Source organism: Ictidomys tridecemlineatus, chromosome 10, assembly GCF_052094955.1.
Source record: "Ictidomys tridecemlineatus isolate mIctTri1 chromosome 10, mIctTri1.hap1, whole genome shotgun sequence".
Lineage (NCBI taxonomy): Eukaryota > Metazoa > Chordata > Mammalia > Rodentia > Sciuridae > Ictidomys > Ictidomys tridecemlineatus.
Genome location: NC_135486.1, coordinates 137,277,989 through 137,300,607, shown reverse-complemented (window position 1 = coordinate 137,300,607; position 22,619 = coordinate 137,277,989). Strand labels below are relative to the sequence as shown.

At 54.4% G+C, this 22,619-nt stretch overlaps 1 protein-coding gene, 1 long non-coding RNA gene and 1 other non-coding gene across 9 annotated transcripts; 2 read left to right on the top strand and 1 right to left on the bottom strand.

Moving 5' to 3' along the window:
- Window positions 1-26: 26 nt before the first annotated feature.
- Traf7 (TNF receptor associated factor 7) lies at window positions 27-18,387 on the bottom strand. Of its 7 annotated transcripts, none has more exons than XM_013364068.4 (21): window positions 18,060-18,387; window positions 10,993-11,128; window positions 10,718-10,775; window positions 8,479-8,570; window positions 6,280-6,396; window positions 5,574-5,666; window positions 5,331-5,364; window positions 4,264-4,447; window positions 4,019-4,153; window positions 3,263-3,480; window positions 3,113-3,186; window positions 2,863-2,911; window positions 2,656-2,783; window positions 2,450-2,532; window positions 1,743-1,782; window positions 1,517-1,633; window positions 1,311-1,433; window positions 996-1,115; window positions 764-895; window positions 559-678; window positions 27-398 (listed from the first exon to the last, which is right to left on the bottom strand). In XM_013364068.4, exons 3-21 carry the CDS (start codon window positions 10,767-10,769, stop codon window positions 384-386), a joined length of 1,926 nt encoding a protein of 641 aa, XP_013219522.1. In that variant the 5' UTR covers window positions 10,770-10,775; window positions 10,993-11,128; window positions 18,060-18,387; the 3' UTR covers window positions 27-383. The 7 variants fall into 7 exon arrangements, with proteins under 7 accessions (XP_013219522.1, XP_013219520.1, XP_013219521.1 ...); XM_013364066.4 differs by having other exon boundaries at window positions 11,010-11,128; window positions 18,060-18,161; XM_013364067.4 differs by having other exon boundaries at window positions 4,025-4,153; window positions 11,010-11,128; window positions 18,060-18,161.
- A 210-nt stretch (window positions 18,388-18,597) lies between these two features.
- Window positions 18,598-19,207, top strand: LOC110599435 (uncharacterized). Its single transcript, XR_002485413.3, has 2 exons — window positions 18,598-18,742; window positions 19,076-19,207. It is a non-coding gene; the product is annotated as an uncharacterized LOC110599435 (long non-coding RNA).
- Window positions 18,886-18,968, top strand: LOC120887712 (small nucleolar RNA SNORD60). The gene has a single exon (XR_005731046.1). It is a non-coding gene; the product is annotated as a small nucleolar RNA SNORD60 (small nucleolar RNA).
- Window positions 19,208-22,619: the final 3,412 nt, after the last annotated feature.

Genomic DNA, 22,619 nt, shown 5'->3' with positions numbered 1-22,619 from the left:
CCCCAGGATGTGTCCCCACTCATGGCCACAGTCTGTGCAGCTTTTATTTCAATCAGGAAGTAATCAAATAAATCTATATACAGTCTAAAAACAGTAGAAAAGGTAAGTAAAAAGGCCCATAGTCCAGTTGGGGTGGGGACAAAGGGTCGGCTGGGCAAGCATCGTACCTGGCACCCAGAGAAGAGCCTGGGCGTTGCCCTAACCGCAATGAGACAGGGCCGAGTTGAGTAGAGGGAGGTTCACGGAGTGAGGGCAGGGAGGGCACTGCCTGGCCACATGACTCTGTCTGCTCCTACAGGGCAGGAAGAAGCTCCAGGGCCATCCCGTGTTGCCAGCTTGGCTCAGACAGACCCACAGGGAGTAAAGGCCTGGCCTGAATTCTGTTAGCATGTCCAAACCTGCAAAGAAAGGTCTGTTTAAGGTGCTGCTGTGGCCCAAGGACACTTGTCAGTCACATCTGCCCTACACTGGCACAAACCAGGGGCCACTAGCTCCTCATCCTCTCTATCCCTCCATTCTGTGCAGCCCCTTTGAATAGTCTGAATCATAGACACTGACCTTCACAGTGCTATCCACAGCTCCTGAGAAGAGCCGGCCCCGGGACACAGCCAATGCAGTCACACTACCCTGGTGGCGCAGTAGGGTCTGGGTGCAGATCATGTTATCCATACTCCAGACCTGGGGGGCACAGGGAATGTGAGGGCCCACCCAAGCCCAGACATCTTCCCTCTGCACCTCTTGTTGCTACTGGGCCAGGATGTACCCTGAGGGACCGGTCGTAGGACGCACTGAAGACTTTGGTCTGGTCTGGTGTCGAGATGACTGCCAAGGCATAGACGGTTCCCACATGGCCTGTTAGGGTCCGCACCTGCTCCTTGGACTCGATGTCCCATACCTGAAGGGGGATATGGGACAGGCACAGGCAGTCAGAGAGATCCAGAATGAGGAGAAGATGGGCCCTGAGTCAATCCTGCCCCTGGGTACTCAGCCCTTACATGGATGAGGTTCTCATAGGTGCCACAGACAATGTGGTGATTCGTCACAGCGATGGAGTAGACACTGCCACCAGATGTCTGTAGGACGTGGATGCAGTCGAGGGTCCGGATGTCCCAGATCTATGGGCAATTGTCCCCACTTGGTCCAGGCCAGGAGCCTCACCCCCAAGTCTCTGAAGCTCAGATACTAAGGCAGCCTGCCCACCCACCCAGGTTATGTACAACTGTAGGGGCAGGATAGAGGGAATGCTCAGGGATGGCCTTGCAAGTGTAGCAGAGGGCAAGGCCTTGCCAACAGGGGGTAGCCTGGCACACCTTGATTGTCTGGTAGGAGCCACTGTACAAGTAGCTCTGGGCTGCCACCAGGGCCCGCACCCAGTGGTTGAGGCCTGTGAGTTCCTTCTTCAACTTTAGTTCAGTACCCACGATGTCCCAGACCTGTGGGGATGGCTGTGAGCATAGGCTGGGTCAGTGCCCAGTGCCCTGATGCTGTGCATGTGCACGCACACTCTTGCCTGTACCTTAATGGCCTTCAGGGAGCCACTGAAGAGCATGTTGTGAGAGGACACAAGTGTGCACACAGGGTTGTCATGGGCCCGGATGGTGTTCACCTTCTGCAGGTTCTGGATGTCCCACACCTAAGGTGGTGAAGGCAAGCCTTAGGACAGTCCTGCTGCGTGAAGCCTGGGCAGTGAGGTGGGAGCTGGGCCTCCTCTCCCCATGCCTCCCCCCACTGGCCCCACTCACAATGATAGTGCAATCTGCAGAGCCACTATAGAGCTTGCACCTGGAGAAGCAGAGCCAACAGGTGAGGGAGAGGGAAGGTGCCATCCTTTCTGACAATCCCCTGGCTAGGGCCAAGTGAACCAGCATCTTGGCCTGGTGCCAGAGCCTCTGCTGTTTCTGAACCACATCCAGTGTGTGTGGGAACCTTGGTAGTGGCAGCCTAGCTCCTGGTGCCTGCCTGGCAAGCATCTGATAGCCGAGCTGGGCAAGAGTCACCAGCCATTAGCCCCACTGCCAGGAAAACTGCTACAGCTAGTGACCGAGCACCTCTGCCTCTTGATACATACTCACACGCATTAAGGCCCACACATGGTCTCCCAACATGAGACCAGAAGTCAGGTCCAGAGAAAAGGCCCTCCCCCAGGGAAAAGGAGGTGGCCAGGAAATGCTCCATATCAGGGCCCTGGCTTGCTAGTGATGCTGATCTCCTGCCTCTGCCCTCTAGGTCTGGCCACCTAAGGTGCACCAGGGCTAGGGTCAGGATCTGTTGGGAGGCCAGTGCGCTAACACACAACTCTGGAGACAGAACCACCACCCAGGGACCCAGCACCACACAGGGCTGAGGGTGCCCTAAGGTAGAACAGACACAGCCACACAGGCTGAGCTCATAGCCCATTGGGCCACAGCAGTGCCTCTTGGTCAGTGGGCACACACATGCCTGGACTCACCCCTGGATGCAGAGAGCTAGCACAATGCCGTCATGGCCCTCCAGTGTCTTCTGGCATTTGTAGGTGGTACAGGTGTCCCATACCTGCAGAGACCAGGGTCAGAGTAGATCCAAGCAGGATCAACCCAGTGCCATGGGGCAGGATGGCAGGATAAAGAAGCCAGCCATCCAGGGGAGAAGGCCCTGCCTGGGCAGGAACCCACCCACCTTGATGGTCTTGTCAGAGGAACCACTGAAGAGCAGGTCACCCATGGAGTAGACACAGAGACACCAGACAGGGCCCTGGTGGCCTACAAAGGTCCCTTTGCACTTGAAGATCTGCTGAGGGTCGTAGGCTGCAGATGCAAGAAGCTGGTGAGGGACCCATGGGGGTCCAGGGAATAGTGTGTGGAAGCAGTAGGGGGCCATACTCACATCCTAGGATGCCCATGTTCAGCCTTGCGTTGATGTGGGACAGCTCATCCTACAAGGCCAAGAACAGAAGGGAGAGTGGTAAATGGAGCTGCCATGGCCTCTGGTGCAGCCCTCAGGCCTGGGCTGAGCAGGGGTGGCAGCAGCCCTCACCCAAATAGACTTCTAACTCCAACTAAGGCCAGTGGGGGAGGCCTGCTTGCTGGGGCCCACCTTCCTGCATCTCACCCACCTGCATGCCCAGCCCACTCACATTCAACATGGATGCATCCCTCCGGAACTCCATGAGGTCCTCGCTGAGTTTGCTCTGATTTTCATCCAGGACATCTGCACAGCAGGAGAGAAGGTGTCACTGGCATCAAGAGCAGTGGCTGTACCCTGTACCCTCTGGGTTGGCCCTCACCAAACTTGAGCTCGAGGCTCTTCTCTAGCTGGTCAATCTTCTCAGAGAGCTTGCCCAGCATGGAGCGCAGGAAGGCTATCTCCTGGTCCTTTTGTGCCAAGGCCACATGCATCTCATGGAAGCGGTCATCTGTCTGCTGCAAGAACTCCTTCAGGCCCTCAAACCTGCATGTCTCTAGATGTGTCTCATATGTGTCCTGGTTCCCGATGAAGGTGCACCTGGGGGAACAGGACAGCTGCCCAATTGCCTGCCTGCCAGGACCCCTTCCCTGGCTTCTCTGACCCCAAGAATCCCTTAAGAATCCTCCCCTGCTGTAGCCAACACACACCAGATTCTGCTGCCCTCCCACCTGCCTGACCTCCAGCACCCAGCAAGCTACTTCCTGAGAGAAATCCAATCATGCACCCTCAAAGCTCTTCAAAGTTTCCTCTCTCCCTGAAAATAAAACCCACAGTGCTTATTGGTTTCCCTGCCCTGAAGAGCTGGGCTTCTCTGCCTCTTCTCTCACCCCACCTCTCTCTCTAGTGGCAATTCTAGTCATCTGCTCAAATCTACTCCTGTGTGCTCCTTCCCTGACACTCCAGCTCCTCGACCCATGCAGTCCCCTCTCAGTTCCAATGGGAACTCAGTCCCTCCAAGGCAGCTGGACCTCGGCTGTGATGTCAGTCATCAGTGTCCTCGGGACCAGTACACAGGGGCTCTCAGCTGAGGTGTGCTGAGGAGGAATGGGACCCCTACCTGTGCCCTCCCACTCACCCGTACTTGGAGTGAGGACACTTGATGTGCTCGCATTCTTTGAGGTGGGCTTCCAGGTTCATCTTGAGGAGGGGTGGGCAGCTAGGATTGTTGGGGCAGCGCACAGGCCTGTAGTCACAGCTGCCCTCGTGATCCCTGTACAAGAGTAGAACATGGGGCATGTGGGAGGTTAAGCTAGCCAGAGCCACATGGAGCCCCCAGAAACAAAGGTGCTCAGAACTCCCTGGGGGCTGATGGCTACTTACTTTCGGGCACTAAGCTTGATGGTGAAGGGGCACCCCCGAGGGTCCACCTCGAAGACACTGGGCTTCCCTGCACCCACCACACGGCAGCCGTGCCTGCAGTGGATGAAGAGCTCCCCAATTTGTTCGGCCACTGCGATGTTGTTCACCACCACTGTCAGCTTGGCATTGTCCACAGGACACTTCTCTGGGGGAGGAGGGCATGCTGTTCCCATAGCCTGCCCAGCAACCCCATCCCTGGTAGCTCTGCCCAGTGCAAGCTGAATCCCACTGAGGCAGGAGAGCACAGTGGAAGGACCAGGTAGGTGTGAGCCCACTAAGTGCCTGATCCACCCATCTATGACCTACTGAGATGCCTGGCACAGGAACAGGTGAAGGGCTGGGCCACCCAGAATGACAAGCAGGTAGTGACAGGCATCTCTCAGATAACCCAATAAAGTCTTTTTTTTTCTTTTGATGGTGAGGGGGATTGGGGATTGAACTCCGGGGCACTTGACTAGTAAGCCACATCCTTGGCCCTATTTTATATATTCTTTTTTACTCGCTTTTTGAGTCTGGCTGTGAACTTGCAATCCTCCTGCCTCAGCTTCCTGAGCTGCTGGCATTACAGGTGTGAGCCACCACGCCCGATAAAGTCTTAAGCAGGGGCAAGGAGCCGAGGGCAAGGATCGAGGGACAAGGCATGAGGAAGAAACCAGTCTGGGTGGCAACAGTATGGGAACAGCCACTAAAGGGGTAGGAAAAGGTGCTGTTGGGGACAGAGGTCCCCAAGAGAGTACAAGTGCTGACTCTGGGAGGCCCCACTCCATACCCACTACATTGAGGTCTGAATCTGGAGACACTGGGAATTCTGGGTCCCACTGCTCCTCTAATGGAGCTCCTAAGCTTGGGCCTTAGTGCCCGCAGCACCACTACAGCCCTTGTAGAGGACACGCATCCCTGGACTGTGGGAAAGATCAGTGCGAAGCCAATAGCCTCTGCTGAGTGGCCAGGGCCACAGATAAGATGAAGGCTCTCCTCCCCTGCTGGGGGATGAGGTGGCTGGGTCTGGACAGGAGGGAAGAACCTACCTGATTTCAAGGCGCATCTTCTACAGAACGTGTGCTGTGGGAATAAAAGACAGATTTGGGGGATGGCTGAGGTCTTCTTCACCCCAAGTCAAAGCCAGTAGCAGCCAGGGTTCATCCCACTCCTTGCCCTGCACCATAGAAGGCACCTACTAGGCAGCCAGATCAGGCCTGTAATCCAAGCCAGGGCTCACAGGAAGGGGCAAGCAGCCGGAATAGGGAGGGAGGGTCCATAGGCAGCCTCACCCCACAGGTGGTGATCACAGGATCCTTGAATACACCACAGCAGAGTTGGCAGCACAACTTCACCGAGGGCTGCTCAGCAAATACCAGTGGCTCCTGAACAAAGTGGGCAAAAGGTAGGAGAAGGGGAGGTGGGCTGGGGTGCTAACAGGGGCCAAGGGAGCCCCCCTCAGTCTCACCACCCAGGCTGACTGGTCCACCCCTGCCAAGTCCCAAGCTGCTCTCTGGGGCTGGAGGCATCTCAGCTGGGATGTCTTTAGACAGGCTGCTGAGGCCTGGGAGGGCCTTACGAGAACCAAGGAGGGAAAGCAGGGGGTGAGGCCCCCAAAGGCAGGGCTCAAGCAGCGGAGGCGGGAGCCATGTCCAGCGGTGCAGACAGTGTCCACACACTGTCTGGGCCAGTTCTTGCCTGACCCTTTTCCTAGGATGAAGACCAAAAAGGGCCCCCACCTAGGCTCCACCTGAGCCCCACATTCCCATTGCCCTTCCCTGGGCAACCCTGAGATGGGAGTAGAAAAACCACATCTCAGGGACCCAGCCTGGCCCCTCAAGTTCTGACACGGACTAGAGAGGACCAGAACTCCTGAGCAGACTTGATCCACTCTCTCACTAGGAGCTAGGCTAGTGTGGCCTGAGGGAAAAGAACCCCATGGCTCCAGAGCACAGTGACAGTTCTGAAGACCCTCTACACTGAGCCCACTGCACCTACCGGCTCCTCTTCTTCCTCAGGCAGTGAGAACGTGGAGCGCAAGGACATGCTGGACTCAGAATGCAGGGAGCGGACGGAGATGGCCGAGTCAGAGCGACGAGGGGTGCTGATGGGGGGCTGCACAGAGAGAAGCAGCTCATCAGGGGCTCCATACAAGGTCTGTGCAGTGGGGAAATGGGGCCCAGCACCGCAGAGACTGGAAGGGAGCAGTGTCCCTGGGATACCTGTGAACTAGCAGGTACTTTTGTGGGGGTGGCCACAAGGAGTACATGGGGAGCCAGTGCAGCCTCTGGTCCCCAGCCTGCCCGCTTAATCAGCGGCCTCAGTCCCTGGTGCTGGGCTGCCCACTTAGGACTGCCAACTTTCTTTGTGTAAATGGAGAGACTTCCTGCTATTCAATTCTACGAGGACACACTCGGGCTGCTTCCTGCTTCCTGTGAGGGAATGTAGGCTGCAGAGGGGGTGCTTCCAATAGCCAATCCTGGGGCAGAAGAGAGCCCTTGGATTATTGGATGGAAGGCTGGCCTGGGAGTGGCTGCGGGGCTCCAGGTGCCCACTAGGCTCAGCAGTCTGCCTAGTGTCCTGCCCAGGGGACTCTAGCTCAGCCTGGAATGTTTGCAGAGAAGGCAGGGATAGGTTCCCAGCAAGTCCTGCCTGAGTATCCTGAGAGAAGGAGGCCAGGGCCTCCCTCAGGTGCCTGTCTGCCTGAGCCTGCACAATGAGGAATTGAGGGGATTTAGGAGAAGGGGACAGGCACTGTTCCTTCTTCCTTTCTGGGCCTCGGCCTGGAAACTTGCAGAAGTTTCCCAGAGCTGATGCTCTCTTAAGCCCTTCCTTCTGAGGTGACAAAAGCTTGCAGTCTCATTCCTTGAGTCACTACCTTCAGGAAGCAGCATATGCACACTGCAGGTCAAAGTCCTCCAGGCCTGGGCCTAGCTGCCTCTCTGCAAAGCCTCTGTCCAGCATGGAAGTGGACAAGTTGATCATCTCCCTGCCAACCTGGGTGTGAAACCCCATGGTACAGAGGCATAGCCAGTCCCAGGGCCAGACATCTCCAAGCGGGTGGCAGTGAAAGCAGAACCAGAAGGGAGAAGCCATAGAGCTCCACTCTCCTCTGCCTACCATTGGTGGACTTCTCTCAGGACCCAAATCTCCTGAGCACAGGGGTAGGCTGGGGGCTGCCTACAGGCCCAGAGCAAACACAGAAGGTGCTCACATTTCTTTAAGGCTACTATGATCCATTGGATGCTCTGTAATTATCTGAAACCAGAGAAACAGTGAATCTACTTCCTCCAAGGCCCAGGCTGGCTGGTCAGAGGTCATAAATGAAGACAGAGGCAGGCAGAGGCCCAAGTGTGCCTATTCAATTGATTAGAATTTTCTCTATTAACAAGGAAAACAAATCCTGGCCTCTCAGAATGAGGAGAAGCCTTCGGTCCTGAGAAGGCCTGGCTGAGCTGGGAGAACCAGCCAAAGGCCATCAGCAAAGCTGCTGTACCAGCAAGGCAAGGTAAAGCAGAGGGCAGGCCCAGAGGAAGGCCAGTTTGCTGCCCAGTACTGTTGGGGTTGGCCTCTGTCTCTGGAAGGCCTAGAGCCCAGAAACGAGCATCAATGACCTAACTGACAGGGAATGGCCAGCATGACCTTGGCTACTGTGCTGGACAACAGCCCCTAGCCCAAGTGTCCTAAACTCCTCCCTCCCTCACATGGCCAGGAACAGGGCTCTCTAGCACCCCTGCACTCATCTGGGGCCTCAGAGGCCCCCTGCTTCTGTTGACCCCACAGCTTAGGTCCATGTACCTTTCCTCACCTGCTCCCTCTCCCCGCAGTAGGGACACCTCTCTCAACTCCCTGCCTACCCAGCAACCCACTCTCTACCCAGCAAGAGCATAGGCTTCAGGAACATGGATTTTACCTGGTCATTCTCCTGACTGAACCTTCTGTGGATCCCATCTCACTTGAGACAGAGCCTAATGTGTCTTGTCCTGGCCCTCAGGTGCCACACCCTCCAGCCCAGTCCCTCAAACTGGCTGTTCCTGTCACCACCATCTGGTCAATGGGGCCTCCTTTTTGTCCTAGGGACTTGCTAAGTGTGCTCAGGCCTCAGGGTGTCTACACATTTTTCGCTCTGCCCTAGTGTCAGCACTTCTTGGGCCCTGGGCCCCAGGAAAGAGAGTCTGAAGGAGGGTGGGGACCTACCATGGTGTCCTCCTCATCCCGTGGGGAGTAGGCGAGGGTGCTGGAAGAGGAAGGTGTTCTGCGGTGCTGCTTGTAAGTACTGGTCCCATCGGCTGCCAAGAAAAGAGGGAAGGGGCCCAGAGCTATGGAGGTGGGCTGCTGCAGGAAGGCCTGACCATGCTGTGCTGGACCTGACTGGCAGAGCCTGTGCAGCATGTGGGTCCCTGGGGGCTGTTTCTAGCTCTTGGCCTTCTCCAGGTACAAGAGGGTGCAGTAACAAGGTGGGTAGCTGGAGTTGCCCCCCAATATCAAACCATGCTGGGAGCATGGCTGTGGAGCTCACCCTGCCCATGGACAGGCCCAGAACTGAGTCTGGACACTCCTGGCCCAGCCCTGCCTACCCTTGGAAGGGGCCTTCTTTTAGAGTCTCCACAAGGTCCCATCAACCCAGCCTGACCTGGGCTACTCCATGCCCTGCTGAAGTGCATAGCCAGTACCAAGTGATTACACCTAAGGTCATTGGCAGGAGTGTTTGAACTTCAAGGTAACTGCCAGCTGAATTGTCTGACAGCCTTGGTTCACAGGAAACATGCAGACAGGCCAAGGGCATGTAGTAGGGCCAAGACAGTATGCTGATGGTCTGGGTCCTCCCACCCCTCTTCCTGGCACAGTCAGAACTAGGAAGCAGCCCCAGCCATTTTAACTTCCCCAGTGAAGGTGCTCAGCACCCTCCCTCCTCCTGCCCATATCATCCCTGCTATGCCTGAGCAAGAAGGCAGGACTGCCCTGAGAAGCAGGACTGGGAAAGGCCACCTCATGGGCCCCACACCCCCTTCACTGGATGCACTGGAGTGGCTCCTATCAGCCTCAGGCCCAGCCAGGTCCAGATAGCACAACAACCAGCCCCAAGGCCTCAGGTCAAGATCCGGCCTTCATGGGCTGGGGATGTGGCTCAAGTGGTAGCGCGCTCGCCTGGCATGCGTGCGGCCCGGGTTCGATCCTCAGCACTACATACAAACAAAGATGTTGTGTCCGCCGATAACTAAAAAATAAATATTAAAATTCTCTCTCTCTCTCTCTCCTCTCTCACTCTCTCTTTAAAAAAAAAAAAAGATCCGGCCTTTAACTGCCTGCCTTGTGACTGGGCCTCTGTTTCCCTATCTGTCACAAGAGTGGCCAGATAAGGCAACTACTATTGCTTTACTGATGAGCTCCAACACACCCTTGCCACTAAGGACAAGGGTGCAATAGCCCATGTTCTCCTCTGTTCTCAGAACTTTTGACAGCTGTAATAGGCACTGTGCACTCTCCAAAGGTAGATGAGCAACCTCTTGAGTAGGTGATTAGGAGTGATGTTTTCTTTTTTCCTTAGAAAAAAGTCACATGAGCCAGGTGTAGTGGCATACACTGTAACCCCAGAGGCTTGGTAGGCTGAGGCAGGAGAATTGTGAGTTCAAAGTCAGCCTCAGCAACTTAGCAAGACCCTAAGCAACTCAGTGAAACCCTGTCTCTAAATAAAACACAAAAAGGACTGGGGATGTAGCTCAGTGGTTGAATGCCCCTGGGTTTAATCCCCAGTACCAAAAAACAAAAACAAACCCAGCCACATGAGAAGAAAAGCAGCCTTTTTAGAGCCCCTAAGGGTCACCCAGTAGCAGGAGGAGCTGGCATGAGAAGGCTCATCAGGTCTATCCAGGGGAGACCATGGGAAGGCAATTAAAAACCAATTGGCTGGCATAAACCTAAAAGCACAGCACCAGAAAGGCAAGAGAACACACTCCTGCCCAGAGTCCTGGACCTGAGAAAAGGGCACTGGCCCCACACCTTCAGGAAGGACACTATATCTGCAGTGTCCTACAATCGCAGACCACAGTGCTGGGGTTAAGGGTCATGGATCACCACCAAGAAAGGATCCACGACACTCATGACCTGCTGGAGGCTAGGAGATGGGCTGAGGATGAGCCAGCCCCAAGTAATGTTGAGAAGGATTGGGTGGGCTGGTGGTGCTGCCAGCGAAGTCAGAAGAGCCCTCCTGGGAGTGGTGCTAGGAAGAAAGGGAAGGACAATGCCAGGGGACGGGAGAAAAGGACGCACAGCAAAGGCTGAGGTGTTGGAGCAGGATGGCCTGGCTTTGGCCCAGCCAGGAGACATGGCAAGCAACAGAGGCCGGAAGCTGCCGGTGCCTTCTCCAGGACCAGTGCCTGCCTCACTAGGAAGGCTGGCCTGGGAGGGGCCAGATTCCTCCTACTCACAGGCTCACCTTTTGTGATGGTGGTGACTGCCGAGAAGGCGGGTCCAAAGGTTGTTTCCATTCTGGTCTAGGAGAAAAGGAGGAGCCTTGGCCTTGTTCCCAGAGAGAATGTGGACATGCACTAACAAACTTACCCGCAGACGGGTGTACTTATGTAGGGATACCCAACACCATGCTTGGGAGGCATCCCTGCTTGCAGGCCTGCTGAGCAGGGGTTACTCTGGAAGCTCTGCAGTCAGTGCCAATGACTGGAGCATGGGTATACGAAGAGGGCAGACCCTCACCCTTGGGCGCCCCTTACCCCAGTGCTGAGGTCTGGGGAAGGAAGGTTGGCAGGACCCCCAGAGAAGCGGTTGTAGCGGGCGCTCTTGCCTGAGCTCATGCTCTAGAGAGGCATCCAGGGTCCTTGGGCAGCATTCCCTGTGGATGGAACACAGATAAAGGACTGAAAAGTGGGGGCCTAGTCCCTGGCCGTCTGCCAAGCTGCCCCCGCATGATGGGCCTGCCTTAGCCGGTATACCACAGGACACACTGTGGCCTGTTCCTCTCTAATACCAACTTTCTGGCAAGAGCCCTTCTGCCCGCTCCTGTCCCAGCCTTGTGACTGGGCCTCTGTTTCCCTATCTGTCACAAGAGTGACAGATAGGGAAACAGAGCTGCAGGGAGGCGGGCCCTCAATTTTACCAGTCCTCAAAGCCTAGCCCTCCTAAAAGCCCACCCAGCTCTGCTCCAGAGGTAGGGAGTCCTCCAGCTGTGCTGTCACAGCTGGTCACTTCTAGACAGGTTGCTCTGTAGGCTGAATGTCCCTGGTTCCAAGCCTGGAGCTCAGTGGGCATTCTCTACCAGCCCACTGGGCTTTGTCCAGGGTGTAACACACATTAGACCTAGTCCACAGGGACCAGGGCAAGAAGAATGTTGTTTCCTACCATGGCAGGTTCTGTCAGGACCTGGCCAGACAGCAAGGACTCTGGGAGAAACCGTGGGGTGAAATAACTGGAGCCCAACTTTGCCCACACACAATCACATGAAGAAAAGTCACAGAAGAGAGTGGAGCCTCAGCTCTTGACCCAGGTCACCCACACCCCTGACTGTGCCACTCAGGGCTCAAATGCTGGGGAGGCAGGGAGAAGGTATGTGGGAAGCATAGGAGGTCCACCAATGACAGAGCCTGAGGTGGGCCTGAGTGATCTTACCTCTCAGCAGGCCAGACCTACAGGGAAGAAGGAAGATTAGAGAAAAAAGAAAACACAGACAATAGGTCATACTCAGGACAGGTCCTGGCAACAGAGCAATCTCAGGATGAGACAAACCCTACCTTGTGGCAGCCCAGCCAGCCACATCCCTGCAGGGGCACAAGCACTGCCAGAGGACGCACCCTCCCAAGCGGTCACTCTTAGGACTAGCAGCCTAGAAGTTAGGAGCCTATAAGGGTGGTGCTAGGATGGCACCATGTCCTGCCATAGAGCAGCAGCTGTGGTTAGAGCCACGAAGCTCCAGCAGATCTCCCCATAGGGAAGAAGGCCACACACCAGGACCGTACCATGAGGCACACATGTGCTCAATGACTTCAAAACCAGCTTTCTACTTTGGGGCATGATAGCAGAATGCCCACCTCAGGGTCCAGAGCAGCAATCGGTTCCTGAGAAACTACTCCCAGCCCCACACCCAGGAGGTGGGAGAAACAGTCTCTGCCCCATGCTATGATAATATAGCACATGGGCAGTCTCGCTGCTTCCAGCACCTTGCCTCCCTCCTCCCACTCCAGTCACCTGCCAGCATACCCTTGGCTCCATAGCATCCATCTCCTCCCTCCCACTGTGCCAGCCCCATTATCCAGCAAAAACTACCCCATCCAATACCCCTAGACCCAACTGAAACTCCAGGGCTTGGCTGTGTGCCTCAAACTAGGGTCTCTGGGGAAGGGCAACTGAGCTCAAAGGAGGTGTCCCTGGGGCAAAGATGTGAATATGGCTTGTTCTTTCCCAACATGTGTCTACTCCTAGCCCCTAGCACCACTGGGGGCTTCCTTGCTAATCAGGAAGGCACAGGACAGCTGGCCAGGGTTCAGCTTGCTACCTAGCCATCCTGAACCCAGGGCCTGGAGAACTCACATTAAGGTGGCTCACAGGCAGCATTAGGAGACACTGACCTGGATTTCACAAACCCATCTTGCTCTCTCACTGATAGCTTCCAGGGCCACAAGGCCAACTGCAAACTCCAGCAGCCAGGACCCCAGCAGGTACTCCCCCAGGTTCTCAGAGAGGCTGCCTACCCAGGAGGACCGCCCAACACCCCACCCGTTGTTCCAGGCTGGGAGAGCAGGGACTGGCTTCACTCTGAGGTGAGGTAAACAGAAAGGCACGCAGGGCAACATGCAAATCAGCCAGAAAGTCCCAAAGGCCAATAGCGGCCAAGGCTACAGCACGACATAGCGGTGGTGGGGGAACTTACAGGACTGGCCCAGAAGCCACGCTGAGCAGGAAAGGAGGGAGGCAGACTGCTGGGCCTGGGAAGTTGTTTCCCAGATCACAAGGGCCCAGCCCCAACCAGGGATTGGGGGTAGGCAGGACCCCGGCTGGAGTCCAGCACCCCCATCTGTGTGCCCTGCCTGGAAGGCAGCAATCCATCATCATCAGCATCTCCAAATTGAGCAAGATGCTGAGGCCTCCCCTTAGCCTAGTCCCCCCAGGGACTGAATTTTGCAACAACTGTCTTCCCTGGAGTCCCGGGCCCAGGCTCCAGACAGCAGAGAGGCTCTGCAGGACAAACCCCTGGGAAGCAGATGCTGAGCAGCTCGGCACCCAGCTGGCTGGCAGCACAGAGAAGCTGTGTCCTGGGTATGCCCTGGCCCCCCCAGAGTGGGGGTGGGGTGCCTTTTCCTCACTGCTGAGGTTCTTGGTGGGCAGGAAGTTGTCATCCAGAGTAAGAATTTGCCAGCGGTTCTCTGCCTCCTGGAAGCCTGGCCACTCTGGTCCTCTAGTTCCCAGTGCTGGGAAGTGGGAAACAGCTGTCCTCAGGACTGGTCCCTCTTCCAAACTAGGAAAAACCTTAGTGAGTGGGCTAAAAAAGGCTTTCCCCATCAGTTCCCTGCCCCTCCTTTTCAAGTCCAAGGATCATCTGTCTGTCTGTCAGCAGGGAACAGAACAGGTATTCTTTTCTTTCTTCTTTTTTGGTGGTACTAAGGATTGAACCCTTGAACCCAAGGGTGCTCTACCACTGAGTTATATTCCCAGTCCTTTCCATTTCTATTTTGAGACAAGGTCTCACTAAATTGCCCAGGTTAGACTTGAACTTATGATTCTCCTTTCTCAGCCTCCTGAGTTACAGGGATTAGAGATGTGCACCACAGCACCTAGCAGGATTCTATCTTTTAAAGAGGAAAGACCCCAGAAGAAACGGTGCTGTCTACCTTGGCTGTCACCAGTTGGTAAATGTGACCCAAGGGTACTCAGGGTTCTGAGGCAGGGTGGGGTAGGTATGTGCAAACAGGGCAGAGCAGTCTCTCTTCCCCTAGTCTCTGCTCCACCAAACCCTCCACCTGGGGCAACCTCACTTGGGTTTGGGGTAGAGGCCCAGAGATTTTTGCCCATTCATTTCCATATCCAAGGGAGTTCTTCAGATCCTGGGGGCACTCCCTGGCCAATAAGACCTTCCTCTCTGCACACATGGAATGCAGCAACCCCTCTTCTAGAAACCCTGATCAGGAGGGTAAGGCCCTTTCCTTTTGCCCCCAGGAGGGAGTGCTTGGAGCCCCACAGCACAAGATCTGCTAGGCATCATGTTTTGGGGTTGGGGGAGTGAGAAACAGGTCTCCAATCCTTTTCCCTTGGGACAAACCCTGAGGAGATCTGGGTCAGGCTTGGCCAGGATCCTTGGCTACTTGGACTCTATGGCTGGCAGCAGGGGGAGTGGACAGCCCAGGTGGGCCCTGTTGGAGAGAGGGGCAATGGAGGGAGTCTATAGATCCAACTCCCTACTAAGGCCAAGCCCACAATTAGGGCACTCCTCCTGCATCCTCAAGGGATTGGGGTAGGGATGGCCTATCCATTGAATATCATGTGCTAAGCCCTGAAGGAAGCAGGCACACCCTGAGAGTCCTCTTAGGCTTATAACTACCTTGAGAAGAGCCTAGGGTCCACAGGCTTTAGCAAGCCTGAGCTGTGGGTGGCCAATTGGCTGGACAGCAGCCAAAGTTCCAAGCATGGCTCTTTGAATCACGGAACCAGCCTAGGGGACCCACAAACCATCCCACAAGCTGTCCAACCCCTGGGTCAGCCCCTGCCTCAGCTCTCCTGGCCCAAGCCCAGGTCCAGCTGCCAAACCCTATGGAAACAGTCCTGGTTGCCATTGCAAAGCCACATGCACTTCCCTGTCTCTTCTCCCAATGTCCCTTTAGCACATCTTTTCCATCCCAGACAGGCAGGGTGTAATGTCCAGAATCTCTGCAGCATTCCTGTTTTGCCTGCTTCAGGCCTGAGGATCCCCTCAGAACCTCTGTAGGCCCTGCGCAGAGGCCCATTTGGCCCCTCTCCCCTCCTAGTCCCTGTCCTCACCTTGCCTTTTTCTGTTTCCTGCACTCACAGACCCAACTATATGGAAGCCCGGTAAACAGCCTTCTCTTCCCAGGGCTCTACACCCTTGCACCTTACACCCAGCTTCCAGGCCTGTCCTGCCCAAGCCAAGCCCTCCAGCATCCATGGCTCCCTCTGCTAGAGGAAGGGAAGGACCCTGCTCAGTAGCCAGTAGCCAGGCTCCAACCTCACTGCAGTAGGAATGGGCTTTGCTGTCCCACCTGCCCCTGGCCTCAACCTGCCATCCTTTCTTTCCCAGATCTCTTGATTGTTTATGGTGTGGCGACTGGACACCCCTTAGTCTTGGATTTCTGCAAGGTTGCCCCTTCTGCCTGAGTGCTCCTGGGGACAGATTCACCTCCACTCTATATCCTTCTGCCTAGGACTCTGAAGCACCAGGTCCTGTATCATCAGCACCAGCCCCTGGTGGCCTTTTCCTTCCTCATCTGCTTACCTGGCAGCATGTTCCTCCAACCGCAGCACCTTCTATCCTGGGACTGTCATGCTAGGGACACAGAGGTCTCTGTCAAAGGGCAAGGGGTAGGTGGATCCCCCTCCAAAGGTCCCTCCTAACTGAGCCCTCCAGAGGGCTGATGAAGAGTTAGATGCCCACGTCCTGGTAAGGTCAGACCTGTGAGCAACTTGGTTCAGAGCAAAATAAGTCCAGCTGATATCTCATGGGATTGGGTACATGTGTTCCTACGGACCCCTGAAGGTGTCCATCACAGATATGGTGAGTGACAGAGTTGTCAAATCCACAGACTCAGACATATCTGGGTTAAAGGGCACCCCTGACTCTAACAGATATGTGACTGGGTGACAGTCATCTTTATAAGACAGAGTAAAGATGTACCCACACCTAAAAGGAGCCTAAGAGTTAATAATATGATTAAGAATGAAGGCTCTGCTAACAGTGGTTCCTTTCTGAGAGCTGTGAAAAATGAAGGCTGGCCCATGGACCCAGCCAGCAGCCAGTCATGCCAAGGCTGACCCAAGCCCTGTTCCTTCTGCTTTCTCCATGACTGCCAGCAAACCTCGGAGCCCCACTGCAGCTTTGAGGCAGCCAAGCAGAGCCAGACTGGCTAAATCAGAGTCCAGGCTGCCTGCATCTTCTGTCCAGCAAAGCCCTTCAGCTGCATCTTCTTTCCATTTCCTGCACCAGGTATATTTTTCATCCAGCCAGCTGGTTGAGGCTCACACCCGCTGGGTGCTGGAGAGCAGAGACATGCTGATGGCTTTACGTAAGTTCGACCCTTCAGGAGCTGGAAGTCCACTAGTCTCCATTCAGTCTGCCAAAGGCACTTCTCAGTGGGTACTGAAGACCCCATCTCCATTCATTTCCAAATCCCTTGACATAGTGCCACAGGGAGTTATTTCAAGGAAACTCTCAGATTGGGGCACCACCCTGGCTGCTTCTTTCTGGACTGTCTCCTCCTCAGCCAAACTGCACATATCCCTACTCCCCCTGTGGCAGCTTCTAGCTCCCTGAGACTGCAGCAAATAGGTACAGAAACCTCAGGAATCAGAGACTGGGGTTCCATAGAGAGAAGTGAATTCCCAGAGAGGCCAAGCAGGGATTTATAGCAGAGGGTGTGCCTAACACAAATCCTCAGAAAAGGGACTGGGGAAGGGAAAGGCCTAAAAGGAAGAAGTAAAGGAGGCCATAAGCCTGTTGAAGGCAAAGGGTGAGTATCCCAAAGGAGAGGAGGGGTGTGAAGGGTGCTGACATGAGGGTGCAGATGGGCTGGGCAGATGGAACCCCTAAGCATGTGAGTCTTAAGAGTAGGGTAGAATTCCACCTGACTCAGTCCCAGCTGACTACCTTGGCCTTGCTCAAGACAAGGAGACTTGGGCAATTAGACTCCAAAGAGGACTAGGAGACATTGGCCCAGCCTCTTCATTCTCTTCTGTCTCCACTGAATTCCCAAATCCACCTTCACATACAATCAGGAGACTCCCAGACTTACACCTGATCCATCTCCTGAGTTTCACGTCCTCCCCAGTTAGCTTGTAAGCCGAATAAAATTCCCACCCTGCACTGTGAAGCTGTCCTGCCTCCTCCACCTCACCTTTCCACCAAGCCCATTCTCACTCTGGGTCTTTGCCCGCCTTGCTCCCTCTGCTTGGAATGCTCCTCCAGCAATGTCCCAGGACTGACTGCTTCTTCACCTGATCTTTGGTCAACTGTACAGCACTCATCCCCATTCAGGAGCCCTCAGTACTCATTTTCTCAGCGTCCTGTTTCTCTCATGATATATCACGACTCCTCATGTTTTTGTGTACTGTCAATCCTTCCCTCCTCTCTACACCAGGAGTTGTGCCGGATGGGTTGCAACCCAGGAGGCATTTGCCAACGTCTGGAGACATTTCTGTTGTCACGGGGGCTGGGGGTTACTGGCTTCCAGTAAGAAGCTAGGGATGTTGCTCCACATCCTACAACGCACTGGACAGTCCCTTCAAGCAAAGAACGATTCAGCCCGAATTGTTAATAGTACGGAGGGCGGGGAACCCTGCACCAGAAGAGCTAATGAGACTGGGATCCCGTCCTCCGCTGTCTCCCAGACGCCTACAACAGTGACTGGTGCCCAGATGAAGCTCAATGAGTACAAGAAGAGAAGAAGCAGGGAATGCAGGAGCGCACCGACCGGCGGCCCAGCGGCGAGGCAGACCGCCGCACCGACGCGGAGACCCCGGCCCGTGTAGGCCCCGCCCCCCAGGCCGGGCCCCCTCTGGACCGCGCGGCCCCTCGGCGCTAGCCCCGCCGCGGCACTGACACTCACCCGCCCGCGGCTGCCCGGGAGCGGCAGCGCCATCCGCTCGCTTCATCGTGCCCCCGCGGCCACCGGCCGGGAAAGGGACTGGAGGCTCGATCCGGAAGAGCTCGGGCGCGGGGCCCGCCGGGACTTGTAGTTCGCCAGATCCCGGCTGCCTCATGCGCGGCGCTCGAGAAACTACGACTTCCGGCGGCTCCGAAGCCGCTAGGCGGCTTTTGAATCGCTCTATGTGCAGACCAATATCTGATTGGCTCTCTGCACCCGTCACTCACAGTTAGGCTCAATGGCCTCCGCCAAAGGGAGGAGCTCGCCGGACGTTGGTGGTGCAGGCCTGTAGTCCACGAACTCGGGTGGTTGAGGCGGGAGGATCGAGTTCAAGATCAGCCGGAGTAAGAGAGCGAGACGATGTCGTCTCAAAAAAGAAGCAAATAAAAAGGTGGGGCTTCGGTTCTCACCCCGAGAGACCGCCCCGCAAAGAAATGCTATGGCATAATTAGTGAAAACATGGCATGATTGGCGGAGGCGCAGCCTATCGCAGGTGAGGGAAGGCGGGAACTTCCGCCGGGTTGCCCAACCACAGAGGTGGGGCAGTTTCTATAAAAGCTTGTGCCTCGCGCGCTAGCTTCCTTTTGGGGTCTAGTTCGAGGTTGGAGAGTTTAGCCGCTCAGGTTGGGTTTGCCATTGTACGGGTAAGAGGTGGGCCCTGCGTGGGATTTTGGGGGTTCGCTCCGGGTCCTGCCGCGGTCTGGGCTCCACCTTGGCCCATAGCCTTTCTTTCTGAATCTCCATACCTTCAGCTTCCTGCAGGTAATAAAGGACTAATTAAGCTCCAAGCCTGTGATGAACTGCTTTAATTTCTGACACCTCGTATGAAAACTGCATGTGCAGTCTGATTATATTGCAAGACTGAGGCTTGGTGCGCCCTTTGTCAGGGAGGGACTGGGAGTGAGAATGAGTATTGGCCGAAATGGAGAAGAGGGGCTTTTGTCTACATTCAATTTTGCACACTGTTTAACTTTCAGGGCGGTGGTGAACTGGTTGCAGACGTTGAACCGCAGTCCAGAGGCCCAGCAGGGGAGAGAGCCTGGTGGTAAGATGGGCGTCCTTCTGTGTAACTGAACGAGTTAACAATAAAATAAAGTTAGTGAATCCTATACTCTAAGCTCCATTATTTTTTGGGGGGGGTCCCCTAAGAGTTGCCCAGGCTCTTAACATGGCGGCAGGCAATAAGTCGTTTTGAAAATTCCCCAGTTCCGTCCCTCTTCCACGCTCAGCTCCTGCTCCACATGGACCCCATGCTGAGTGAATATACCTGTACCCTATGTGTTGACCTAACCATTATGATTGGCCTCAGGGGCTTCCTGCTTTGAGACAACTGGCTTTCATTTTCTATATACGCCAGTACCAGCCTACAATAAATGCACTTTTTGCCACAACTAGTTTGCGGCGGACACAACATCTTTGTTGGTATGTGGTGCTGAGGATCGAACCCAGGCCACACGCATGCCAGGCGAGAGCCCTACCGCTTGAACCACATCCCCGGCCCCCCACCACGGCTTTCACAATCACGGTGGACTCTCTGGATACTCACCTCATGATTGAGAAGCCATAAGGAGCTTAATAGGCACTCTCCACTCTCTCTGTCCCCAAAATTCTTTTCTCCTGAGGAAGTCCTGACGTCAGGTGGCCCATGACTCCCACTGGCTGGGCTCTTGGATGACGACTCATTTGCCCTCCCGGCTCCAACTCTCTCTTTGGTTGGATTCTCCCTTCAGAGATACCTGTGGGAGACTCAACCACAATCTGTTCCAGTCCGGGCCATTCATTCCTTTTCCTTTTAAGAGTCACTATGGGAGCCTCTTCCCTCCCTGCTGATTCCCCTCTAAAATGTCTTCTGGCTAACCTTAGCAGGTTGTCCCTCACCCCAAACATAAAACCCAAACTTCTCACTAAATTCTGTATACAAAATTGGCCATATTATCAACTAGATAACCAAAATCAATATCCCCCACAGGGGTCCCTAGACTCTTGATCTGCGGATGAACTCCACCTTACTGACCTCCTGCCCCAGCCAGTCCCCTAGGAAGTTCCAACAACAGGCCCTTTTAGCCCAACTCAATCTGGTAATAAAAGCTGCCCCAGGTGCCTGTTTCAAATGCGGCAAAGAAGGACACTGGGGGCTGGGGATATGGCTCAATCGGTAGCGCACTCGCCTGGCATGCTTGCGGCCCGGGTTCGATCCTCAGTACCACATACAAACAAAGATGTTGTGTCCGCCGAAAACTAAAAAATAAATATTAAAATTCTTTCTCTCCTCCCTCCCCCCCCCCCTCTCTCTCTCTCTCTCTCTCTCTCTCTCTCTCTCTCTCTCTCTTTAAAAAAAAAAGAAGAAGGACACTGGGCAAGAGCCTGCCCCGCCCCACGTGCTCCACGGACTCCCTGCCCTAAATGCCAACAGCTGGGTCACTGGAGCTCTGTCCTAGGTCCCACAGGGGAACTAGGGCCAAAAAGTCCGCCGACCTCTTGGGCATTATGTCTGTGAAGATTGATGGAGCCTTGGGTCCTTGTCCCCGGCCTTAAAGATCAACAGGCAAGAACCTAGGGTGCGAATTCAGGTGGACGGGCATAAAATTGATTTCCTCCTTGATACCTGGGCTACATTCTCCGTATTAACCGAGTTCTGGGGACAGACAGTGCCATCCACTTCTCCTATTGTCGGGGTAGAAGGGAAAACTATTTGTCCCAAAAGAACTCCCTTATTTGCTCCATAGACTGCTTCCCATTCTCACAGTCGTTCCTGGTTATGCCTCAATGTCCAGTTCCTCTGCTTGGTCAAGACATTCTTTCTAGACTTCATACCACAATCAATATCCAAGCCCCCAACCATGACCGAGCACCAGGGCTGGCCGCTTCATCCTTTCTAGCTCTATTAACAAGGGACCTAACCTTTCCCATTGACTCTACAGACAAACCAGATACTAAACAATGCCCCGAATCCAGTCATGAACCCATACCATCGAGCTTAATGGATCCTCGGGTTTGGGGGTTAAAACTCCCTCTACTGTTTCTTGCCACCCGGTTTCCATACATCTTAAAGACCCCAATAAGTTCCCCAATCAGGCACAATACCCACTATCTACCAAAGCCCTCCTAGGCTTACAACCGGTCATTCAGGACCTTCTTTCTAAAGGATACCTCTGCCCTGCTCACTCTCCTTACAACACTCCCATCCTGGCAGTACGCAAGCCTAATGGCTCCTACCACTTAGTTCAGGACCTACAATTCATTAATGCAGCTGTGAGACCTATACATCCTCTGGTCCCCAATCCCTACACACTTCTGTCCCAGGTCCTATCTGATGCCACCCACTTTTCTGTCATTGATTTGAAAGATGCTTTCTTTTCCGTTACCTTGGCCCCTGACTCCCAGGACCTCTTTGCCTTCATCTGGACGGACCCCAACACCAGACATTCCCAACAGCTAACCTGGACTGTCCTTCCTCAGGGATTTAGAGACAGTCTTCATCTCTTTGGTCAGGTCCTAGCCTCTGATCTAAAGACTTTCCGCTCTCATTGCTCCTCGTCCATCCTCCTTCAGTATGTTGATGATCTGCTTCTCTGTAGTCCTTCTAAAGACCACTCATCTCCTTCTTTGTAGTCCTTCTAAAGACCACTCAACTTCCTGGCACAAAAAGGATATCGTGCTTCCCCTCACAAGGCTCAGTTAATAACCACCACAGTCACATATTTAGGTTTTTCTATTTCCCAGGGGAAAAAATTTATCACAATAGACAGAAAACAGCATATCAGATCCTTGCCCACACCCAAAACCAAAGACAAAAATACTCTCCTTCTTGGGGTTAGCGGGATATTTTAGGGCATAGATCCCTAATTTCTCCCTTCCTGCCAAACCACTATACGATCTGGCAAAAGGCTCTCAGGACGAGCCCCTTCCCTCAACTGTAGGAAAACCTTTCACAATCTTAAAAAAGGCCCTTCTCCAGGCACCCACCTTACTTACATCTCCCCAATCCTCTCAACCTTCTTCCTATATGTACATGAGAAACAAGGACAAAGCCTAGGGGTGCTAGGGCAAAATCATGGCCCCACCTTCGCACCTGTAGCTTATTTGTCAAAGCAGCTTGATCCCACTGTCAGGGGTTGGCCTCCATGCCTTACGGCTTTAGCTTCTCTCATGACCTTCAAAAGGAGACATACAAACTCACCTTTGGCTCACCATTAACTATCCTCTTCCCACATCATTTGAAGGATTTCTTAACATATAAGGGGTTACAATCCCTTCCCCCTTCCAGGGTTTTATCTCTCCTTGTCTCTTTTCTACAAAACCCCACTATATCTTTTCAACCTTGTTCCTCATTAAACCCTGCTTCCCTCCTTCCATGTGCCCCTCTAGAGTCTCCTACACATAAATGCTCTGAAATACTAGAGACAATCTTGCCTCACCCAGTCACCATCTCCGAAGGGCCTCTTCCCTCTTCGGATCTCATCTGGTTTTCCGACAGCAGCTCCTACTTTCATGGGGATGTTAGACTGGCAGGCTATGCTG